This window comes from Solea senegalensis, linkage group LG14, assembly GCF_019176455.1.
Source record: "Solea senegalensis isolate Sse05_10M linkage group LG14, IFAPA_SoseM_1, whole genome shotgun sequence".
Taxonomy (NCBI): Eukaryota; Metazoa; Chordata; class Actinopteri; order Pleuronectiformes; family Soleidae; genus Solea; species Solea senegalensis.
In genome coordinates this window covers 9,569,525-9,592,839 of record NC_058034.1, presented here as the reverse complement: position 1 = coordinate 9,592,839, position 23,315 = coordinate 9,569,525, and the positions used below count along the sequence as shown (strand labels likewise).

At 39.4% G+C, this 23,315-nt stretch overlaps 2 protein-coding genes across 3 annotated transcripts; both read right to left on the bottom strand.

The window, feature by feature from the left end:
- Nucleotides 1–10,192: 10,192 nt before the first annotated feature.
- On the bottom strand, nt 10,193–17,224 carry ptger3 (prostaglandin E receptor 3 (subtype EP3)). The gene is made up of 2 exons (XM_044044201.1): nt 14,290–17,224; nt 10,193–13,102 (listed from the first exon to the last, which is right to left on the bottom strand). The coding sequence occupies exons 1-2, from the start codon at nt 15,139–15,141 to the stop codon at nt 12,773–12,775; spliced, it is 1,182 nt and encodes a 393-aa protein (XP_043900136.1). The 5' UTR covers nt 15,142–17,224; the 3' UTR covers nt 10,193–12,772.
- Nucleotides 17,225–17,290: 66 nt separating this feature from the next.
- Nucleotides 17,291–22,201, bottom strand: zranb2 (zinc finger, RAN-binding domain containing 2). 2 transcript variants are annotated; one of them, XM_044044203.1, is made up of 10 exons: nt 22,070–22,198; nt 20,696–20,748; nt 20,497–20,605; nt 20,249–20,331; nt 20,090–20,166; nt 19,811–19,960; nt 19,572–19,729; nt 18,987–19,046; nt 18,395–18,544; nt 17,291–18,182 (listed from the first exon to the last, which is right to left on the bottom strand). In XM_044044203.1, the coding sequence occupies exons 1-10, from the start codon at nt 22,123–22,125 to the stop codon at nt 18,125–18,127; spliced, it is 954 nt and encodes a 317-aa protein (XP_043900138.1). In that variant the 5' UTR covers nt 22,126–22,198; the 3' UTR covers nt 17,291–18,124. The 2 variants fall into 2 exon arrangements, with proteins under 2 accessions (XP_043900138.1, XP_043900137.1); XM_044044202.1 differs by having other exon boundaries at nt 17,291–18,544; nt 22,070–22,201.
- Nucleotides 22,202–23,315: the final 1,114 nt, after the last annotated feature.

The window sequence follows — 23,315 nt, the reverse complement described above, 5'->3', positions numbered from 1 at the left end:
ACAAAGCCCTTAATAAACTTCTCAGAGACAAGTGTTTACACTGAGCAGTCAGGAGCAGCACCTCTCCAAATCACTTCAGAGTTACAAATTAGAGTAGTGTGGAAAAACATCAGATACTCTCTGAATACAAGGAATAGTGTTGACATAATCTGTGTTATAGCTACTTATTTCCTGCCGTCCCACGCTGCCATCTGCTCTCAGGTTTTACTGGCGCATCTCAGGCACAAGTGAATTTCATTTGGAATTAACAGGCTTTAGATGAATTTCCACTTTGTTGTAGAGTATCTCAGCCGACACTTTAATTCAATAAAAATGAATAGAAAGGTAATTAGGCACAATAGGCATATTTACATATACTGTACACATACAATAATACAGATATACCGTCAACCAACTTGCACTATGGTCAAATTACTCTACCACTTCAATTAGAAATAATTCAATTTGATGATTTGCAGCTCGCTAGAAAAAAATAAAATCAATTTAATGCACATTGATTTATTTTCCCCTCTAATAAAGAAAAATTTAATTAAATTCTATTTAATTAAATTCAAGCCTTATTTTTAAGTGTTTACCTAACATACAACAAACAATGGGTCAAACAGTCTTCAGGAACTAAATGACTTAAAGGTTTTAGTGGAGAAACTAGAACACAAACTACAATGTTTCATGATACATGTTTTACCTCATTGGATCTATATTATTTGATTATTGAAGTGACGCCCACTATGAAACTGTATATAGTAATTTCAAGTGTCAATTTCACTATCGATCTTGGTAATGTGGTCGTATGACTGATTACACTGCGTGTGCTGATGGTGCCAGGAACCAGTTTGAGGCTTGCGCTCAAAGTTCAGGGGATGAGGGGAGTGACAATGTATAACAGACCTCGGAATCTTAAAAGAAGAGAGGCAGAGACAAACAGAACCATCTATACAAAGTTTATTTACAACGAATTAACAAAACGTAAACTTAAAGCGAGCTGCTCAAAAAGTAGTTGATGGGCCTACGAGAGAGGGAAAAACACCATGAACTTAAACCATCAAAGGAAAACGCATCCTTTTTCTACAGGAGAAAGTATCACACTTACTGTTGTGAATAAGGGGTAAGAAAAAGGAGAATGGAGAACACACACAGCTCAGTGGCTCACAGGTTCGCAGACTGTCAGCATGGCTCCATGAGGCCTGTCCCAGCTTTTTCTTTTCTCCACAGCTTGATTGCTGAATTGGAGGCACCTGTGGAAAAAGCAGAGTGGGCGGGCCCACAAAGCACACAGCAAACACAGGAGGTGCTGTTTGTAAAGTGAACATTTTGCTACATTTAGCTTCAAACTATGTTTAAAGAAGTGTTGTGATTTTTTTAAATGCTCTTTTTCCACATTGAGACCAATATTTGTTAACTTATACATATATTAAGTGTAAAATCGAAATGTTAAACGTTAAATCTGAATATTACATTTAAAAATACTTTTTAAATATAAATGTTAACTCTAAATAATAAATTGAAATGTTAAGCGACAAATCTTCTGGGTGAAACTAAATATTTAGCTGATATGCAAATTCACACAGTCGGTAACTGGAAGTACCAAAATAAAAGCTTGGGACGGTCAGACTGTGTTTGTAGAATCAGATAACGAATTAAAATAGGGGGGAATTAACATATTGGATCAAATAAACACTTGAACACACCTTAGTGTTATAATAACTGCCTAAAAATAACACAACAAAACAACCAGACGTTTAGACAAAAGACCCCGATATAAATGTGTCTTGTCAGTGTTTATTACCTGCATTATTTGTGTTAGTGTAGAGTTTAAAAGAGCCAGGTGTGTCTTTAATAAACAAAGTAAATGATGATGTGAGGGTCCACCTTGTTTCATTACTGAATATGAGTCATCTGTCTGATCATCAGCCTGACATATCCAGTGGCTGTGTTACTAAAAATGTGTTCCCGTCATTATAAACAAACACAAGCAGCTCAGTTGCTGAACTAGCACGGCTCTTGTGGCTCCTGTGTGTTTATCTCATTGAGCCTTACGGTGCAGCACACACCACATATTCAGAGGCTACATCATTAAAGTCTAATTATAAAGGCTTTGTGCTTGAACATCTTGACTGACAATGATAAATGAGGTAAAAATAATGCGTCGCATTAAACAAGCTTATTGTTTATCTATGTGGTGAACAACTTTACTGTTCTGTTCACACCACTTGTGGCCACAGCTGGCAGCAGCTCAGCACCAAACAGCAGGAAATATAACAATGTTGTTGGAGCAAACACTTTGAGCTCCATGGCACAGTGGGATAATACGCATCAGACAGGTTTCAACTTTAATCTGTCAACCTGTGACCATGTGAATTAGAGAAGACATGCGTCTGCTGCCTGCCGTCCCTTTTCCCAGGGAAGGTAACTGGATAGTGTCAAGATCTATAGGGCAATATGTTCCAGTTTGCTCAGAAATTGTCCAAAATAGATTTTCTTTTATTAGAACATTGAGTGGTGGCTCAGTGCCTTGGTATAAATCTCCCCCCTTGAAGTGAGTCCTTTCACAGCAGCAGCCTCATGATCATGAAAATCAGTGGTAGTTGTTTCTTCTCCCTCTCAACTCGGCATCACTGCTGTACAACAATAGACTGGATGATCATTGGAGACAAATTCTAGAGTCGACCTCAACCCGATTTAACTCCTGGAGTTCACTTCCCAAACGAGTGTCCCGCTTTATTGCCTGAACTGAAACGCCGCTCCAGGCAGGGCTTTCCAAGATAACAGCTTTATTTTTGTTCCAGTTGTTTGTCTTTCACAAGCAGTTGCACCTCCTAATGTCACTCTTCAAACTTGAAACATATACGAATGTCATTTACGACTAAATTCATTCACTGCATCGTCCCGTGGGGAAACAAAGAGCAGTGTTGTTATTCCAGCTCAGCAAGGACGTTTTTGATCCTGTGAGAAAGCACAAGTAATGTCGGGAAAACCCATTACATCTGGAGGTAAACTGAATTATAGATGCCGGGTGGTCAATATAATATGTAAAACAAGAAACAAAAACATGTCAATAGGTCATTTAAAAAAGCTACATGCATCATAAATCGGCAGCTCTGTGGCGTGACTACTTCAACCCTTGCACACGTGTGTTTCTGGTGAAATAACACTTTGTCAGTGTTGTGTTCTCTCAAGACTGATGTATTTATTGATATAATACAGCACTCGTTCCTCCTCTTACCATAAATCAATTCAGCACACGCAAGCATTTATACAGATGCAATGCATATGCAATGTATAGTATCCAACATCATCATTAACTACTTCTTTTTTTAAGATAAAAGAGAAATGGTAAGAGCTGGGCAGAGGGCCGTTCTAAAGATACATGTATTTGTCTCGCTGGTGTCTCGGCATGCTGGGGAAATTCAAAGCTCATCACATTTGTCTCTGAAGCCATTTAACAGGAACATCATCATCACCCTGCACCCAGTTGCATAGTAACACGACAGATTCTTATGACTTTTGGGAGCCACTTTAAACACCCAGCAGTATGAAAAGGGGGGAGTGTTTTTGAATGTTTTTATTGTGGACACAATAAGAGAGCAGGTTCCAAGAATCTTATTCAAACTTATTTGTCAGATCAGTGTAGTACTGGGTTATGTTTGTCTTCTCTACACATTGTTAACGTTACATTTCTTTGTATAACTGTATTTTATTTGGAGCTATGACCACAGTGATTTATTGGTTCAACTTTTAAAGGTCCTTAAACGACGTGTCACAGTCATTTATTTTCATACTTGTTTGGGAACGGCTTCATCATGGAGATGCAAATGCAGTGCAGCGATTGTGGCGGTTGACCACAAGCAGATCACAACCAGTCTATGCATCATCACTCCAATACAAGTGACTGCTTATTGAAGAGTTGGCCATTAATATAAAGTGAGCACCAAAAAAAAAAACAATGAACCACAGGTATGCTTTAATATTGTGCTCGTATGCTCATGGACATGGATTTTTCCTTTGGCACGATCATAAGTGTGATCTGTTATGTTGGGTCGGTTTAAAAATACTGAATTGATTTAAATTCTCAACAGATGATCATAGTTTGTGTAATTCCTCAACCACCACAAGGTTAATGTTTAAGCCAGGGGTGTCAAACATACGGCCCGGGGGCCAGAACCGGCCCGCCAGAGGGTCCAATCCGGCCCGTAGGATGAATTTGTTAAAATTTCACACTAATCTAAATGTAATGTCAAATGCTCCAGATACCCGTGACTAAATGTTTGTGCATTTATAGATCCAGTGTGCTGTGTAAATAGTAAATTTAGGCATGATATTGTTGAAATTGCACTTATATTTCTCAAGAAATTTCATGTTTTGTAAAATTATCCTTCATTAAATGTAAAACAAAGGAGAAAAAACATAGGAGTTCTTGTTGTTCATAGGTTATGATTCTATTATTTTGCTATTTTTACTGGTCCGGCCCCCTTGAGATCAAATTGTGCTGTATGTGGCCCCTGAACAAAAACGAGTTTGACACCCCTGATTTAAGCAAAGAAATACTTTAGAGCTCTTAGAAAGCTGACCACCAGAAAAATCTCCGTCTAATCTACTCAATCGCATCTGACCATCTGATTATATGGTTATATGTATGTATAGATCTATATCTATGTAGCCATATAAATGAGAAACAGGAGAAACACTAGATAATTAGACATTTAAAAGATCAATTCTGCTAATTACATAATTACTAATGCAAGAAAAATATAAATAATCATCTACTTTCTGGTCTAGTTTGCCTGGAAGAGTGAAAGAAAAAAAAAACAGTGTTGCCTAAGCAACAACTCAAGGTCTTTGGATTTCATGGATTTAGTGTCCAACCCCTGTGTTTCCTGAGAGGAGCAGCGTGAAGTTGTTTACTTTACATTACATCCATTAGACACAGCACCGACAAACATGTGTGAGTGAGTGAGTGAACAAAATCCCTTCAGATTCATGTCGAGGCTACATTCCAGGTTTGTTTGGTGTCGCTGTTTATTCTGATGTTACGTGACAGGAGGACATACAAAGCTTTATGGACAAGCGGATGAAAAGGACAAACAGCATTTTACGTATAACCTTGCGAGATGTCCCTTTCTGACAAACACACACACACAGGACGTATACACAGGGTTTTAATTGCATCCATAAAATGGGGACGAGATGCTGCGCAGTTTACCTCATCAAAACATTTGTTTTGCCAGGTTAGAAATGCTTAAAGCTTCTTTACCCTAGTTTTAGTCATCGCATTGGTGATGGCTCTGAGCGAAATGATTGCCCTGAAGTGAAGGAGCAGCATAACTGTGACAACGTGGCTCTGTGTCAAAACTCTACAGCAGCACATGAAGGAGTGAGATGTAATGAGCTGCTGCAAGATCAACATCAGCATTGAGGCAAAACACAATGATGTTGTAGCAGTGCAACAATGGCAATAATCTGAGTGCACACATCTCTGTTGATAATCACATGCATGGATTGTATAACACATTAAAGGAACGTCTCCTGTATCTGAAACGTCTACTGGTACAGATTTAATAAAAGCTGTAGCTGTAACTTCTTAATAGAGTTGATGCATTATCTGTTTTCCTGAAAAGAAACCAAATAATTGTACCACTCAGTATCACTGAGACTATTAAGTGTGTGATAAAATCAGTGCTTGATCACGGATGGTTTTACCATCTGTCTTGGTTTTGCAGGACATGGATGGATTTATGGCTTCATTTGGAAGACACAGAGCAACAGTGACAGATGGAGGTCTTAACAAGACTGACCACAATCTCCTGGAGTTAATAGAGAAAAAAAACATAAATCCAATGAGAGATTGACAGAAAATGAGATATATACATCAAAAATCTATACATCAGAGTGTGACAGTGTCGAGATAAATTAGCTGAAATGATGTACAGCACCTGTTTGTGCTCTCACGTGTTCAGTCCCACTGGAAACCACATATCTGCTGTCGTCTTATGAATAAACAAGATTTACATATCCATTTAATTATCTTTGTCATTCAACAACAGCACGAACCAGCAAGGATATGTTGCCTTTGAGAACATACAATGAAGCCTTTTCCACAGTGGTTGTGTTCAGGTACCTGGACGCAACTGTTTGTCCACCTGAGGCCAAGTCATGTGTTAGTCCTTAAGAAACAATATGCGTGAACAAAAGACGTATAATCGATAAATCCAAACGCATACATTATAGGATCAGTAAGTTAAAGTAGAGACATCCATCATGGAACCAATTAATGAGGTTAAAGACATTCCTCCGCCCCTGACTGAGAGGCCCAGGAGGAGCAATTATGTCATTTAAAGTAAGTAGGCATTCATCTCTCTTAGCATTACGGTCTATGCAAGTACAGCCTTAAAGAAACATAGTGGTAATGCTCAGCCAGTGAAGTCTAAACTGTAAAAAAAAAAAGGTAAGTCAGAAAATGTGAATCGCTATATATTTCCAGCCTTGAAAACGGATGCATTTTGTGGGTGTGATGTGCTGCAGGCTGACTTTTTTAAAAAAAGAACCTAAAAGTAAAAAAGAAAGAAATTGAGACTCAGTTGCCTCTTGATTTTAAGACGATAACATTCACTAAAACCATTGTTTTATTCAGGGAAAACTGATTGACCATCAAGCTCTTTTACAGCAATGCTCTCAGTTTGTTTGCAAAACAAAGTAATGCAATATTGAAAAGAACTAAAGGAAGAATAAGTGACAAAATTGGAACTAAATACACGGGGGTAAACATGTCCAGTGATGAATAAAAGAAATTCTAAAACAATTAATGACACTTCCTCAGTGGTAAAATGATAAAAGCTGGTTTACCAAGCTCCGTGTTGTGAGAGCGTGTTTGATGACAGATTTGGTGATGAAATATGAAGAAACAAACAAACAAAAATGTTTTTTTCTCTATGCTGTTTGGATTGTTTATATCTACTTTTGTTGCAAGTTGAATAACTATAATTCATTTTAATATCAATATGGGTCAACGCTGTGCGCCGTGAAGCAGAGACGTTTTCACTTTGCGCTGTCCTCTTAAAAAAATATACACCCTCAGTCTATTGAGCTCAACGCAGATGAAAGATGGGACAATAAAGGCTTTAATGGGCCAGAGGAGAATGCATCAGATGCAGACATTACACTGGCTCAGCAATAATCTGACTCATGGTGTGCCAAACTCAGAGGCAGGTGATTTTCACAATTCATGACTTATCGAATTACAGCCTCAAAATCTGTCACAAATGCCACCGACTGAGCAACGTAATGCTCTCTTAGATTTTATTAATGGACGCTGCATCATGCAGATCCTCCTGAGTCTTTTCTGAAGCATCTGTTAATCTTCTTTGTTCGGTAACTTTACTCCAAGGAGCTGAGACTCGGTTATTTATTGTTGGCTCTATACTCGAGGCTTCATCGAACCTGTCTGTGGTCATAGCTGTTGCTTATTTAAAGAATGTAATTGTCTCTTATAAGCCAAACAATGTTAAGGCATGAATGACAATAATTAAATAATCACAAAACAAAATGGTATATTAGGAATAAAGTTGCACATCTCAGTCTGCTGTGAGTGTTTCAACTATAATGTTTGTTTATTGTTGTTTTTTTGGTTATATTTTGATAAAATCAGGTATTATATACACTAAACTACATAGTAGAACTGTATTTAGGACAGTTGCTTCTTATGAGGATACTTTCTAATTAATACACTAGCAAATTGTAATGCTTACACAGTAGTCCAATCTTTTAAAAGTGATAATGTCACCTTTTCTGATAGTTTGGTTATGTTTTGAACCAGCAAAAATGTTGGCAGAGGTTTGTACATCAGACCGCAGAGCAGCAAAACTTCAACAACCTTTAAAAAGGTTACCGCTATAATCACATTTTATATCTTTATCACACAATTGCAAAGCAAATTTTGACTGACAAAACAACAGTGGCAGAGTTTGCTCAAGAGGAACACGGCTCATTTAAACCCTCATTCTCTGTCACTGTAGTGAAGATTTGTAACGACAATTAATCACAAATTATAGTTTGGCAGCCAGAACAGCCCAAAGCATATTGAGAAAATATGTAGAGTTCTGACATTACACACGACACATGTAAGTCAAACATACATGTTGCATGTTGATATTCTGATAATCTGTGAACACACATCATGTTACGTAACCTTATGGACATATAAACCCATCTGATATGGAGAATATTAAAGTATAAAGTATATTATACTGTATGCACATGTGACACTATCATGGGATCTTAAACCTGAGAACCACCATATTTTCTCTTTATGTTGTTGAAATATGCAAAAATATCATATCAACAGCAGGGTTTCACTCCTACAGCTTTTAAACGAAAGTTTTAAACGCAATTTAAAACTGTCCTGTGCCTGACTATAGTGATCTACTTGTATACCATAAAAACATGACACAGTTATTTCTGATCATCGCTGTAAAAAGTTGAACAAAAATGCTGCTGTCTTTAAATTCCCCAGTGAATTGAATCAAACTGAATTAAATCTAAGTGGTGACTACGTCTGTTGCTGATCATATATAGTAATACTGTGTCAGAGGAATTTCCATATGAACTAAAAATAGTGAGACGGATGAGCTGCAAAACCGTTGAAATATGCTTATTAGATGATTGTGAGTGGAGAAAGAAATTGTGAAATTGGTCACGCTGGATTTGAGGAAATAATTTGCGATAGCAGATCACAACATTTTATTTATCTAATTATGGGGCATGACTTTCAGTGGCTTGTGAATTGGTTTTATTCATACCAATTGGATTAGAATCAAATGTTTGATATGAATGGGACACTTTCAGAGTCAGGAATCATGAGATTTGGGATGCCACAGGCTAGTATGCTGGGGCCATTATTTATTTTTAAAATATTCAACTGGCCTACAAATGACTTAAAAGCGACCACTTCCTGCAATGTTTTTTATATGCTGCCAAACTTTTTTTATATGGTAGCACTTGGGAATCACCGAAGCAATTTGTTTTTCATCCAATAATAAAATCAGTAACAGATTTCATAGTTAAAGTGGGTTAGTTCCCTCCAGCCGATAAACACAACAGCACACTTGTTTGTCTGCGTTCTGGACAGTTTCTGGACAGTTTCTGGACAGTCTCATTTTTCATACACTAGTTGGAGCTCTACTGAGAGTCATTTTTGATTACACTCCAATCTCCTAGTGCATCAGATGATCACAACACCCTAAATACCAGTCACACATTTTGGTGGTGACCCAGACATGTACAGTATTCACCTTTTTTAATGGCTATTTTCTAACAGCCTGTTACCGGATTCTCATATTTTTTCCAATTCAATGTCATTATGGACAAAAACTAATTTATTTTAAGTGATGCAGTTTACTTTGGCCTTATAGTGTTTTTTCCCCATCAACTTTAATTTCCTTACAGGGTTCTAAATATGACGTGTATGTGTGTCATAATGACTCCTGCCCTGCTGTTGCTGTAGCAGCAGATGAGTCAGGATGTTGAGAGCCTCATCATCTACCTACCAGCTCACCTCAGGCCAGTGGCTGGTGTCTCTTTAGCTGCTGCTGCTGCTGCTGCTCTGTGATTCACAAATGTTTTTTTTGTCACCTGTCATGAAAAAAGATTATACAATTATACGTTTATAATTGTATCTAAATCTTATGAGAAATCATATGACTAACCATGTCCATGTCGGACCAGCATGGAACGGAGGACTAACCCTGTGTAGACCACCAGTGTTCATTGATTCAATGTGGAGAAGGGGAAGAGAAAACTTGAAAGTGCAAGAGCAAGTGAAAGGGAGGGAAGATGAGATCGGGGAAGACAGATGTTATCAGAGTGTATCCGCTGATTACACTTGAGTAAGTAGAATTGAGTGATATGATTGGGATTGATGTTTCCCTGTTGCTGCACTGAGTGTTGGCCTGCAGCGTAGAGAGACACAGAGAGCTGGAATACTAAACAGTTTCATTTTTGTATAATTTGATATTAGTTTGTGATATGCATTTGATCTAATTTTGGTTGAAATCTGACGACGGAACAGGAGAGAACTGAGTGTATGACGGTTAACACCGAATTGTCACATTAAAAGCAGAAGCAATGATCCAATTTTCAACACCAAAGCTTTTCGTTGCGGCTGCTGAAAACAAATACAATAATGAAGGTGAACAAGAAGTCAGTTTGCACTCATGTAGTTTATTTTGTTGTCATGTTGTCAAAGCCTTTAGCAAACCAGAATCTGTTGGTAGAGCACAGCGTCTCACATCTTATTTACATTTTACGATGAAACAGCATGTCTGTTTTCAGAGAGTAACAATGCCTCTGCACAGCACAAGAATTAGGCACGAGGGCCAAATAATCTGGGCAATGAAGAGCTCGAATAACATAGGTTTCTTCATTTCATAAAGTGGCTCATTTGCAATATGCACATTAAAATGCAACATTCTTATAGCAGGGAGCTATTTCTAAATTAAGCCAAGCTTCGCTGCACCCTTTGGACTGTTAAAAAAAAGAATATTTCATCTCGTAGCCTTGTAATGAAAATGTATGTTTTATGACAGTAAACTGTATTGCAGAGTCACAGAAGATGTTGTCTGTTAACATCGTGTACACTATCAATGGGCCCATCTTCGTTTCCATCATGGAGCTTGGGTGGTCTGTAACTCCCTGGAACATTCACAACCCCATATAGGACCAATTATCCCAAAGGGGATATTCCTTGATGTAAAAGTTGTCCCTCCAGTGAAAAGCAGGAGTCTCTCTCAGAATCTCCTGGACAAGAAAATTGAGATAATTGCGCCGCAGATTCAAGTGAGCGGCATCAATCGTAAACACAACATGTCCTGCAGCAAAGTGCGAATAAATGCAATCACTGCTTAAAATGCATGAATTAGCCCCTGATGTCACAACTGTACATGCAGCACAATGTGCATGTGTCTGGAATAACATCCTACAATCAGAGAAAATGAAGCACTGCATATGTTTCCCAAACAAAATACCATATTCAAATGAGACACGGGCCTCCAAAATAATCATGACTTATGGAAGAAAAAAAAAGATCTTCTCTGTGCAACTAAAATGGTTGTTTCCCTCTGTTGTTGTTTTTAGCTCACCTATCAAGGTGTGCTTCTAAGGCAGACTGGCTTTACAATCAATACGAGATAAAGTCCACTCTGCTGGCAAATGAACAGATTCGTAGATTAGAGAAAATGTCCCCCTTCCACCAGGCTTTTCCATTTGACATTCTCCGATCAAATCATTATCACTTCAGATTATGTTCTCACACTGAAAGGCAAGACCAGGCAAGGCAGAGTGTGCAAGCCCTCGGTGGCTGCACAGAGAAGGCAGAGTCGTCGGTTGGTGATGATACAAAATTGCACCATAGCTTGAGAGCAAAATGTGTTTTTACGTGTCTTTGAAGACGGTCAACTCAAGGCAAAAGTAGATCATAAAAGCAACACATCCTGGGTGCTGCTCAACAATTATATTTAGTCGGCTCCGGGCAAACTGCCTCATTTAAAAGGTGCCATGATGTCATGTGAGCACTCAGAGAAATTGCACAGTGCACATTAAAGGAAATGAGCTACAAAGACAATATTTTTCAGATGAGGAAAACAAAAGTACAATGATGGATTACCCAAGAAAATCTACTGTAGCTGCAGCATCGACCCTTTATTCTAATGTGACTATAAAGCTGGCTGTACATTTGTAAAACCATAACAAATTATGTGCGTGGCTTTTGTACGAGTAGTTTTAAAACATGCGATAAACACTTCTCGATCGTTTACATTTTGTGTACGAGACATTCTAGACATGGCCCTCAGTATTTTTCATCGGACACAAAGGGCACCCCTGTTTCTACATTAACGTTACTGGTCATGAGACTGGACCAATTATCTTTTTTTTTCTTCTTTCAAAAAAGGATTTGGCTGGTGAAATTCGGCACCCTTGTCAGTTCACATTACAGATCATGAATGCTTTTAATACACAGTGGTGACAGTAAAAGCTTCACATTTCACAGTCCCTGGCTCGTTGCCTAGGAACACAATTTACAGTGTATTATAACATTTTACAACAGCTGATTCCCAACAGTTACCATCGCCAACATATTACAACAGCATTCTAATAAATAGTCATACAATCAACGATTGGCTCCAGTTTAGGATGTGCATTTTCTTCTGAATGACCAGAGATCTTTTTTTAAACAAAGTGGTTACATTTTATGTAAGTTATGGCAAAAGCTATTTACAAGTCAATGCAAGCAATCTACAGTTTCATGTTTTTTTTTCAATAAACAGACAATAAAAATTGTCTTCAATGGCTTCAAGTTGATGAAAGTAATGATCACAAACCCCATGAGATGCACCACTTCCATATAAGTCAGTTTAGAGTCACCCACATTCAATTGTCGCACCTGGAAAGGTCGTGATAACAAAAGAGAGTAAAGATAAGACAGTTCCTGGTAGCCACGCTGTGGCCAAATGCAAGAAGTGACACAGTCATGCGTCTACATGCTGCTGGGTGACTTTGACTGGAATGTGTTTTAAGCAAAACAAATACACTCAAATCAGATTAGGCTGTTCTCTTTAAGAATGCCACTGGCACTACATGTGTCCTCCTAATATCCTCCTCTGTAATGAAACCCATTCCCAGTTTTTTGACACTTCCAAGACAACCCTGCCTCCATTTTTCCCCATCCGTCCAATCTGTCATTGTATTCAAGGTCGCAAGATAGCCATTCCCATCAGTGGTCACCTCAGCCACTTTGTGTTTTATGGAGATTATTGCTGTCTTGGCTCTGCTTGTTAAGAGCATCCAGTGCATTCGGATTCTCCTTCTGATTCTCCAAGGAGCAGTTGGACACGGCATTAGCTACAATGCAGAACTTACGGAAGAGGATTTCCCTGAGGAGCAGGTAGATCCAGGGGTCAAGGATCTGGTTGAGGGAGGCCAGACGGATCGCCGTCAGAAAGAAATTGCAGTCTAAATGGACATCGCGGCTGCTGGAGCTTTCACTGGACATCCCTGTGGTTGTACTGCACTCATGTGAGGACACTTGGGTGGAGATCATCCTCAGCATCAGCACCTGAGGGGAGAGGCAGGAGCGGGTTTGCACCAACACCACCATGTCAGATACAATGCATGAATTATGTTAAATATTACAGGAACTCAGAGAAACCATAATCGGGACTGACTGTAATAAACAGATGAAGGACAAGCTCACACTCTCAGTAGATTACTCACACTCTGCCATCACTACTACCACAGTGCTGTGGTTTCTATTAATATCAGTATATGGAGCTATTAAATGTGTGCCTGACAGTGCATGACCTCATAACACACTGAACAGACACCCCTAACAGGACTCGGCTAAATGGATTGCTCCTTAATGGCACATGACAGCAGAATTTCAAAGGAAATACACCTGGAAATACACATGGTGTTGGTTGTTTGGGGGCAAAGAGACAATAATTAAAAATAGATAATTTACATGACTTGTAAAAAAAATAGTTGTTAGTGTTTTGTATTAAATGTATTGCCACATGGATGTGCACAGCTTGACCCCAGGTGGTACTAAAGCACCTGCGCCTTTTTTGGCTTTTACTGAAAGATTTTGAGTAATTTTTTTCCCTTTAATTTTTTTTTATTTGGCTGATAGCATCAATTCTTAATTATGAGTTTGTAATAATGCCCATATTGCACTGAATATTTACAAAAGATGAACATTGTCATTTTGTGAAAACTTGATGAGATGCTAGTTCCCATTTTTTTCCTGCCTGTTTTTTGGACTTTGAGACAAAAACTCAAACCAATTATTACCAGTTATTTTAAAAATATGATTTATACTGACATTTGAAATTTAACATGCCAAGTCTGGTGCCCGATGTAGGATAAAGCGGCAGATGATGACTGACTGATGACTGAAGTCTGGTGTTCGTGTACTACAGTGTTTTTTCTGAATAAAACGTTTTGTTTTTCTTCATTTTAAATTGTGAATACACCATTTTAACATGCAGTGAATAGTAAATATCTGCCAGATCTTACTAACTCACTCAGTGCTTACTCACAGGACATTTTCTGGCCCAGCCTAGTTGTATAGTTATTGAAAAAATAAGGAAAGAGAAGATTTATAATCTTTTTCAATTGGGGGACACCTTTATTTTCACTTGAGGCCCTGCCCCTTGAAATGTCTAAGCACGCCACTGCCTTGCCTCAATTAAGTAGAGGAACTACTAGTTTAAAAAGCATTAAAAACGTCTCTAAATACCATACCAGCAAAGGAGACCAGCATACAAGCAAGACGCACATAATCCCCAACAACTGAATGACGGTCTCTGTGGTGAGTCGCTCCCACTGTTTCGAGGACTGAGATGCGCCAGTCTTTGTTTTACATCGGACAATTAAACCCCGGATCGTCACGACGTTGCAGGAAAGTGTCACAAGAAGAGAGAAAATCCCAAGTACAGCGAAAGTAATGGCGAAAAACATATTTCCCGGGACTTCTCTGTCCCCCGTGCTGATGAAGCACCAGGTGCCAGGCCACTGCCGCGTGTACTTCCCGACGCCTGCGATAGGCAGCAGCGCAAAGAGCAGCACCAGAAACCATATGGCAGCCAAAGTCTGCTTTGTGACACTCGTCTTCATGTGACTGGAGTACCAGTGGGGGTTTGTTATCGCCATGGCCCGTTCAATCGCCATGGCACTGGCCAAGAAGAGCGCGCACAGTCCAAAAGTTGTCATGCACGCACCGAAAAAAGCGCACAGCTTCCCCGACGAGTCGATGCGCTCCCAGTTCAGATCCGCTCTGTAAACTGAGATCACTATTGGACTCGTCAAAAGCTGCCCAAACAAGTCAGTCAGCGCCAGCGATCCAATGCAAAGCAAGAACGAGCGTTTCCGTTTATTTTCCTTCTTTATGTAAGAGATGTACACCAGGACAAGAGCCAGAGAGTTCCCCACCATGCCAGTAACCATCATGGTGATAGGAAAACCCACTGATACAGATCCACAACTGGAATTCTTGGTGACATTTTCTTCGCGCAATGACTTGGAGACGTTGGAGCTCAGCATCTCTGCACCGGATGTTTGCAAGTCCTCTAAAGAATCACAACTGGTCGCAGTCATCCTTTGGGGGAAATGATGAACCTCTATACAATGAACAGCCCATGTGTGTCCAGCATTTTCCAAACTGCTCCAACTGACAGCGGCGCTTAAAGGCGCGTCAGGTCCTGTGCGCACTGGAGGCGGGACTACGCTGAGAGGCGCACAGAGGAAACAAGCGTTCGAGAGGCTGCAAATGATTAATATGTGTTTAATAAACCAAATAACGATTTCTGGAAGCCGTGTAACGATGTCTGCTCGGATGATTTTGGTTTATTCACGTCCTCATCACAACAAAACCGCGTTGCTCTTAATTGGAACAAATATCTCAGACGCGTGCACCTGCTCGTCAAGATGCCAGAGAACTCACCAGATGAGATAAAGGGAATAAACAGCTGCTCTGGGCCCCTCACAGAGAGAAGTACAAAACATTACCCAGAAGCAACTGAGAGCAGATGGTTTATGGTATGGTCTAAGTGGAATATGAAACAATTAGTTAACCTCCAGCCACTGATCATCAATCTAATACAGAGTTAAATAAAAGTAGTTTGCTGATTCAATTGCAATCTATTACATAGGCTATCACACTTGTACTACGGTAGTAAAACATTCAAATACAAATATAGCAGCACCTATTTTCTACATTGCTGACAAAATACTCAGAAAAAGACTGCAAATGTATAATGTTAATCTACTCATTTGATTATTACTGGGTGCAAAAACTGGTGGCTGTATTTGTGAAAAAGCAAATATTCACGATAAATAAATGAACAAATCACAAAACCACTTCAGACATTATCTGCAACTTCTTCTGCCAGCTGCAGATACTGTACTGTATGTCAGGAGTCACAGTCAACAGTCCTAATTATCATGAACACCTTAAAAGTCAAGTGTGTAAGAATTAGTGACATCTAATGGTGAGGCTGCAGACTGTAACAAAGCCACTCACTTTTCACTTTCCATGGTGCATCAGAGAACTATCGTTGGCTTTTACATACCAGAAAGAACATCTCTCTTCTGAGTTTACCAAGTGAGCTTTCACTTCAAAAGCATAAAAAGGCATAATCTAACCTGAAAACCAAATGATGAAATCCTCAGCAATATAACAAAGTAGAGGAAGCCAAATGTTTTTTATCTGCAGTGCAATGTTTGAAATATGATGAAATGTGCTCAGTAATGATGTTACTACAAGCTTTCTTAAGGGTTCAAACAATCTCTCAGACATACAGGCCAATACAAATACAGTAGTATTAGTGAATAATGTGACTTGACAAGGTCAAGTTTGTATGTTGCACTTTGATGACTGCGGTTAGTTTGGACACGTTTATCAGTAGCTACAGAGATGGCAGTGGCCATCTGCAGGCACTTTGGTCTGGTTAAATCTGTCCAGCATACAAACAGAAGAGTTATTATTACTTTGCACTTCTCTATTTAACACCAGCTCACCACACAGTGAGCTGGTTGTTCAGGGCAGTCAGGTCTGCAGCCTCAGGCTCTGTGTATGGAGAGTTGCAGCAGTGTGATACTCCTCCTGATCCTGATAGTAACACCGATTACTCGTTCGCCCCCAAAGTCATTCTCTCCCCGTCAATCTGATAACTGCAACTGCGCTGTCAGAACATCACAGCCTTAAACAGCGCCTGCCCGTGGACGGACAGGACTACTACAACTGGAACTCATGTTCTACTTCACCCTCTGCATGAGGGTTGCTGGTGCCAATCCCATCTGACTTTACATTCATTTAAAACTATTGGGTGAAATAGTGCAAAACAATAATCCAAGATGTCACAGATTATCACCAGGGAGCAGGAACATTTGTTTTTGCAATGCACAGAGAGATAATATATATATTTAACATTATTCAGTATTTATAACATTTATCGTGTTTTATTCTGTGGCTTAGATTCTTAGCAACACTTCACACCATTAAGGGGAAATATAGCAATGGTGATTATACCAATGCCAAATTAAGCCTCCTTCCTTTGCCCTGGTGTTGCAAAGTGCCACCTGTTCACCCTTCATCAATCACTTGTTCATACACCTGCAGCTTCTAGTCATCTTTCACTGGCATCCCTCTTTTCACATGAGATCTTCACCAAATACCTTCATTTATACATAGCATTGGTAACACTGAGAACAACCCTTACCTCAGTCAAATCAAGCACTAAGAAGCAACAGGGTCGACAGGATTTTATTTACATGTCTTCTTTAGATGTTCCACCATTATCATGATAAGAATTAATTGACATTCTACCATTAACAGGACATGCGGCTGTTACTTTTGTAATGTTTGCACTAATCTGGAGCAAAAATGTCTATTTTCAGTTCATTTCCCACGTATATGAATAACTGAACTGTCATTAGGTCTCAATCGTGTTAGACTAAAGAAAATAAATCATACATTTACTCAGACGCACATATCATTTCAAGAATTTTGAACCTACTGCGTTAATAAAAAACAAACAAAAAAACAAGCAATATCAAAGGAAAATACTTACCTTGAAAATGCAAAAGCAAATACATTTTATAAAAACCAGAAACAATAGAACAGGCCAAAATTCATTGCTACATCTGATATTTTAAATTGGTGCTAATGTAGTCCACCCTTACTTAATCAAAAAAAAAAGCTGCTTTTTAAAAAGAATAACAATCTCAGATGTTTCCAAGGGCCAATGGCTTACTAAGTTCTCTCCAGTTGAGTAGAATTAAAGCAGAATGAATGGGAAATAAGATACAGCCTCATTAGACCATACACGTACGTATGTTTAGTGGACACCTACAGTTACTGACACTTGTCACAGATTGGGGGTTGTATCTGGTTTCAAAGAGGGCACGTAACGAGCTGAGAGAATCGTGGCGCTGCCGTCTTTCTTTTAAGGGAAATAAGACTTTCCAGGTTCTGTGAGAATGAACAGCATAGTCATTGGATGTGGTCGCTATTTTATAACACAACATGCACTTGTTTTTAATTTTCCTTTTGTTATTGGACTGACAGGCTCTAATAAAGTTATGCCTTTTTTGAACTGGAGCCAGAATGGGAGGATCCAGAGGAATGGCCGCCGCGCCTGAAATCACACAAACACCACGGGAAGAAGAACAAGGTCAGCAGGCGCGTATAGTGAAATGAAGTTGTGCATATATAAAAATCACACAATTACAATTAAACACACAACGTAACACGTCAAAATGCAAAAATGTTTCAATAAATTCCGATAAGCGAGGCATCTGATGGCTAATAACAATCAGTGCCATTGTGGTATTCCACAGAAACCCAAACCTTTCGGACGAATGTGATCTAGACCGCCTCCGTTTTCTCCCTCCAGACGAAGACCTGGAGCGGCTGCGTTTCTGTCCCCTCTCGGGAGAGGAAGAGGGTGAGCGGGACCTCTTCCTGGGAGAGGAGCCCTTTCCAGACCTGGAGCTGGATCTTTTGGAGGAATAAACCAAGTACTGAGGTCAGTGAGGTACAGGCAACATCTTCACCAGGATCGGCATTTATCAAGCGTCTCTGAATAAGTGGCACTGAATTTATACGAGCATTTTTCACCGCGATGCTGTGAGACTACCAAAATAAAAGGAATACTTAGCTACTACTGAATTTCCTAGCAGACCCGGGCTATTCAACTTTTCGAGCATGTTACTTTCTTTAAATTTTGTAAGTATTTCACTGGGAGCAAATCGTGTGACTGAAAACCACTGTAGATGCTAATGACCGAAAACATAATGGCCAGGTTAAGAAAAGGGACCAGGAGTATATGAAGTAAACTCTACATAAGATTCCCTTTTCTGTTAAAACTTAAAACTGCTCGAGTGTGCAGCCCCATACATACACTCTCTCAAAGGGAGAAAGTGCATGTCACCTCATTCACCTGGAGTGGGACCTGGAGCGAGATCCAGATCTGGAACTGGATGAGCTTCTAGAGCGGGACCTGAAAAACAAAAACAGTCTTTCCAATATTTTCCAAACAAAAACAAAGCTGTATATGTGGTTTATGTAGTAATTCACATCCAAAATATCTGACACCACTTAGGTCTTGATAATACTTGTCTTGCTCATTCATATTATCAAATCACTGTCAGGTGAATGAAGAACAGCCAAATCCTGAAGCTAATAATTTCATTAGACTGCAACAGGTAAATTAATAAGATATGTAGAAGAGGAACTCTCAATGTGCTTTAAAAAATGATTTAAAATCAAGGGTATAACATAAATACTGCTGTCCCTTCCATCTTATGTCAGAAATCTCAAAACCCATCAAAGATAATAGGAAAAAAAAATGCATTCATACTGCAGATTACTCGTCTTACAGCAGAGAGGGGGAGGGGTTCAGAGGAGGGAAAACAACAAATCAACAGAACAGGACATTTTATTGATGGTGATCAGTGAATCAGAAGGAAGATTGAGCAGATACTGACATTTTGCCCGGAGTTACCCTTGACCTGTACCCTTTTACCTGGACCTCGACCGAGAACTGGAGCTGGAGGAGCGCGAGGATGAACGGGACGATCCTGAGCGGCTTCCCTTTTTCTTGGCTGGCTTGTCTTCTTCATCACTGGCATCTAGGTCATACTTTGACAGGTCTCCATCTTCGTCGTCTTCGTCGTCTTCATCCTAGAGAATGAAATTTCAACAAAATATTTAGTATTAGCTTGTTTCGGTTTGTTTGAATTTCCAACTCCAGCCACCACTTACATCCAATTTGTACTTTGACACGTCACCATCTTCCTCCTCTTCTTCTTCTTCATCTTCCTCCTTCGCCACTTTTGGGACCTCTTTCTTTTCACTTTTTGAGGAAGATGTGCTGTTGGTCTTCCCACGATACTTTTTCTTTTTCCTTCCAAACTGCAGTATTAAGAAGAGAACACACTCCATATCACCACAACTATCAGGAGAGTTAGACTTAGATCAAAGTACTGGCATTAGTGATAAAATGACTAAATATTACATTTGATCTATGATTTTTTTTTTTACCTCATCATATTCACCATCTGATTCCTCCCGTTCAATGTATTCTACATTTTCCCTTTCATTGAAACCTCCACCATAACCTGTGAGCAGATCAGAAAAAAGGTCAATATACGACAGTGAAAGGCAAAAAGAAATGAACTATTCGTGTAATTGTTGCATTACCTGTTCTCTCTTCCAACTTGGCATATTTGGGTGTGTTACACATGTTGCACTCTGACCGTCTCGCCCAGTTCACATTGCCACACCTTTATGGAATCCAAGAGGAAACGAAAAAACGCATCAGGTCATCACATCAAATGGTTACACTGCGTTGTTCTTTCACACTCAAATGAGAGACACTGTTAATTATGTAGTACTACTGAGGATGAAATCCCACAAACCCTTCACTGGGATTTACAAAAAACACATACGTTTTGCATTGCCAATCATTTGCACTGAAGAGGCCTCTGCTCTTCTCAGCCAGGGTTTTCCCAATCTCTGTTCCTCCTGCTTTCATCATCTTTGCCTCTGTGGTTTTCTCTGCAGAAACAAAACAATGGTATTTTTTTGCTGCAGCATTTTTCAAGAAGAAGGGAAGCTACGGTAATGAGCATAGCAAGAAGGACTCACCCCTGCCACATCTGTTACAACTAGTTCTTCTTGCAAAATTCACATTTCCACACCTGTGACACATCAAACACGTGAAGCACGTTATATAATCAGGCAAATATTGAGCATGTGTAAACATCACCTCTGCAAATAAAATACATAACTCAAAAGGCTTGGTTTAAGGGGAAAAATAAAGCAAATCTTTAAGCACGAGAAATATATAGCTATAGCTTCAAAGATTTCTGATAGTGATCCAAATCGGTCTGTCCGTCATGAACAGTTATTGAATCAAATTTGTTTTGGCAATGGGGGTTTTTGATTGGATTATTTATTTTCCAACAACTGTATACTCTATTTATGAAATAGGGTACTCAACGTCTACAGCCTTCGTGGAGATTTGCTTTTCTGTGAGGTTTCTCGTGCCATCAAAAACTGCTGCACAACCATGTCCAGAGACTGGTCCAAACAAAATCCAGAGTGTAACAATTATCTAGGCCAAAAATACCTTTTTGATGCCAGACGTCAGACTCGTTACAACCAAGGTATGCAAAAGTTTTAATATTGCAGCAGATGTGCTACAGCAGCAGAAACACACAATCAGAGCCACTCCTACCATTAGAGTAGGTATCCATTGTTACCATGTGGCTGAACCCCTTATATTAAGCATTACTTTGAAAAATGTACCTCTGTGTTCTAAAATGTTATACTGTTTGACAAGTGTTTGCTGTTTCATGTCCATTACAAAGCTTTTAACCACAATTTACTTGTGTCTCAACTTTACCTCAGGAGCAAACATCGTATGTTTGTTGATTTTGTTGACATAGCATTAGTAATCGTAATGGAAAAAAAATTGTTTTAACATCATGTACACATCCAGCCCTGCAGTCAGAGGCCTACACACTGAACCCTGCAGCTGGCTTGTCCGTCACTTTAGACGCTGTTAATGCACTTCTCTCGCAACATGATATGGCTAACTCCACTCGTGGCAACTTGGCTTCTCCAACCCTGTCTGAACCACCAACCTACAATAGTGAATGGGAACTTCAAGGCACACCGGCTAACGACAGTTAGCATGCTGAGGACAAAGTCTACGCGTCTTCATGTCTAAGCTCTATTTTGTTGACACTATTTTAAGCACAATTCTAACTCCAATCTTACATGCACACTTGGCATAACGGATGTACGCTGTTAACTGTTCATTAAATAAACAAAGTAAGGGAAACGTTAGCTAATTAATTTCGCTGTTAACATTGACTTGGTGCAAATGCTGCAAGGCCAGAGCTAACTAGCGTGTGCATGCTAGCACGTCCAGCAAAGTCAACGGAGGCTTGTGGCTAAGATTCGCAACACAGTGTGACCAACGCTAAATTGTTCAAAGAATAGAAAAGCACTTACTTTTTATCGGGACAAATCCAGTCCCCGTCGCTGACTCGGAAACTCTTACCCGACATTCTAGCGCCTGTTGACACACTGTAGCTCGCTGGCAGAGGCGTGCTCTGTGTTCACTCACTCTGCGCAGCTGCCTCCATTGCTGCATTCAGGTGCATCCGGTAGCTGTGAACACATCGTCATTTCTCTGTTCGTTATATACAAATACGGATTGTAATATTACTCATGGCAAAGTCAAAATGCTTCGTTGTATTATACATGTTTTGGGGCATAAATAACAAATTCAAAACCCACAATGTTCCTCTGCATAGCGATGTATGCGTATTGGTATAAACAAAGCTCAATATTTCTGAAAGCACGCGAATGCAACACATATCGTGTACGTGAATATTCTTGTATGGGTATCTTTGTGAGGACCAAAAACCTTAAACCTAAGGGAGCGAGGACATTTTGACTGGCCGCCACCTTCTGTCACTACTTAAAAGAGCCGTTTGAGGGTTAAGACATGGTTTTAATGGTTTTAGGGTTAGGGTTTAGGGTTCGACATTTAGTTGTAATGGTTAAGGTCGGGGGCGAGGGAATGCATTGTGTCTATGACTGTCCTCACAATGAATGCTGCGCAGACATGTGTGTGAATCATTATAAATTATTACTTGCACACTGTATATTTTTCACCTACATTTATATTCCATTGCGCTTTATAGTACTCACTTGTGTGTTTGTAGCCTTTTAGTATAACCCTAACTCTAACCCTAACGCTAGCTCTGAGGTTAAATAGACACTAAGTTGACCATAGGTGTGAATGTGAGAGTGGATGTTTGTCTCTGTGTGTTGGCTCAGTGATGCACTGGCGACTTGTCCAAAGTTTACCCTGTCTTTTGCCCTAGATCAGTTGGGATTGGCTACAACTGCCCCGTGGCCCTCAAGTTGAGGATAAAGCAGAATACAATGAATGCATGAATGAATGAATGAATGAATGTCTAACTTCTTAAAAATGAGAGGATAAATTGTCACAACAGAGAGGTACTTGGAATCTAATGTCATATTTGGAGAAGTTTGTTGTGCTAAATTTTAGGTGATTACTGACTGATCTCATATTATAATTAGGGATTTGGGAATTAAACAAATAAAACAATTTCAACGTGTTAATAAACCTAATCTTGAATACCACAGACACTTCGCATCCCTATAGGCTGTTATTTTTTTGTTTGGGATAAACCCTGTCATTATATAATTTCCTTATTCATTCACT

Excerpts from the sequence above, each read along its gene's own strand:
- ptger3 (XM_044044201.1), bottom strand. The coding sequence starts at position 15,141 with ATGACTGCGACCAGTTGTGATTCTTTAGAGGACTTGCAAACATCCGGT. Across the intron at positions 13,103-14,289 it reads TATGCTGGTCTCCTTTGCTG|GTGCTGATGCTGAGGATGAT; the intron begins GTATGGTATTTA and ends CTCTCCCCTCAG.
- zranb2 (XM_044044202.1), bottom strand. The coding sequence starts at position 22,125 with ATGTCGGGTAAGAGTTTCCGAGTCAGCGACGGGGACTGGATTTGTCCC. Across the intron at positions 19,047-19,571 it reads AGTTCTCGGTCGAGGTCCAG|GTCCCGCTCTAGAAGCTCAT; the intron begins GTAAAAGGGTAC and ends TTTGTTTTTCAG. Across the intron at positions 18,545-18,986 it reads CGCTCCAGGTCCCACTCCAG|ATCCAGCTCCAGGTCTGGAA; the intron begins GTGAATGAGGTG and ends TTCCTCCAAAAG.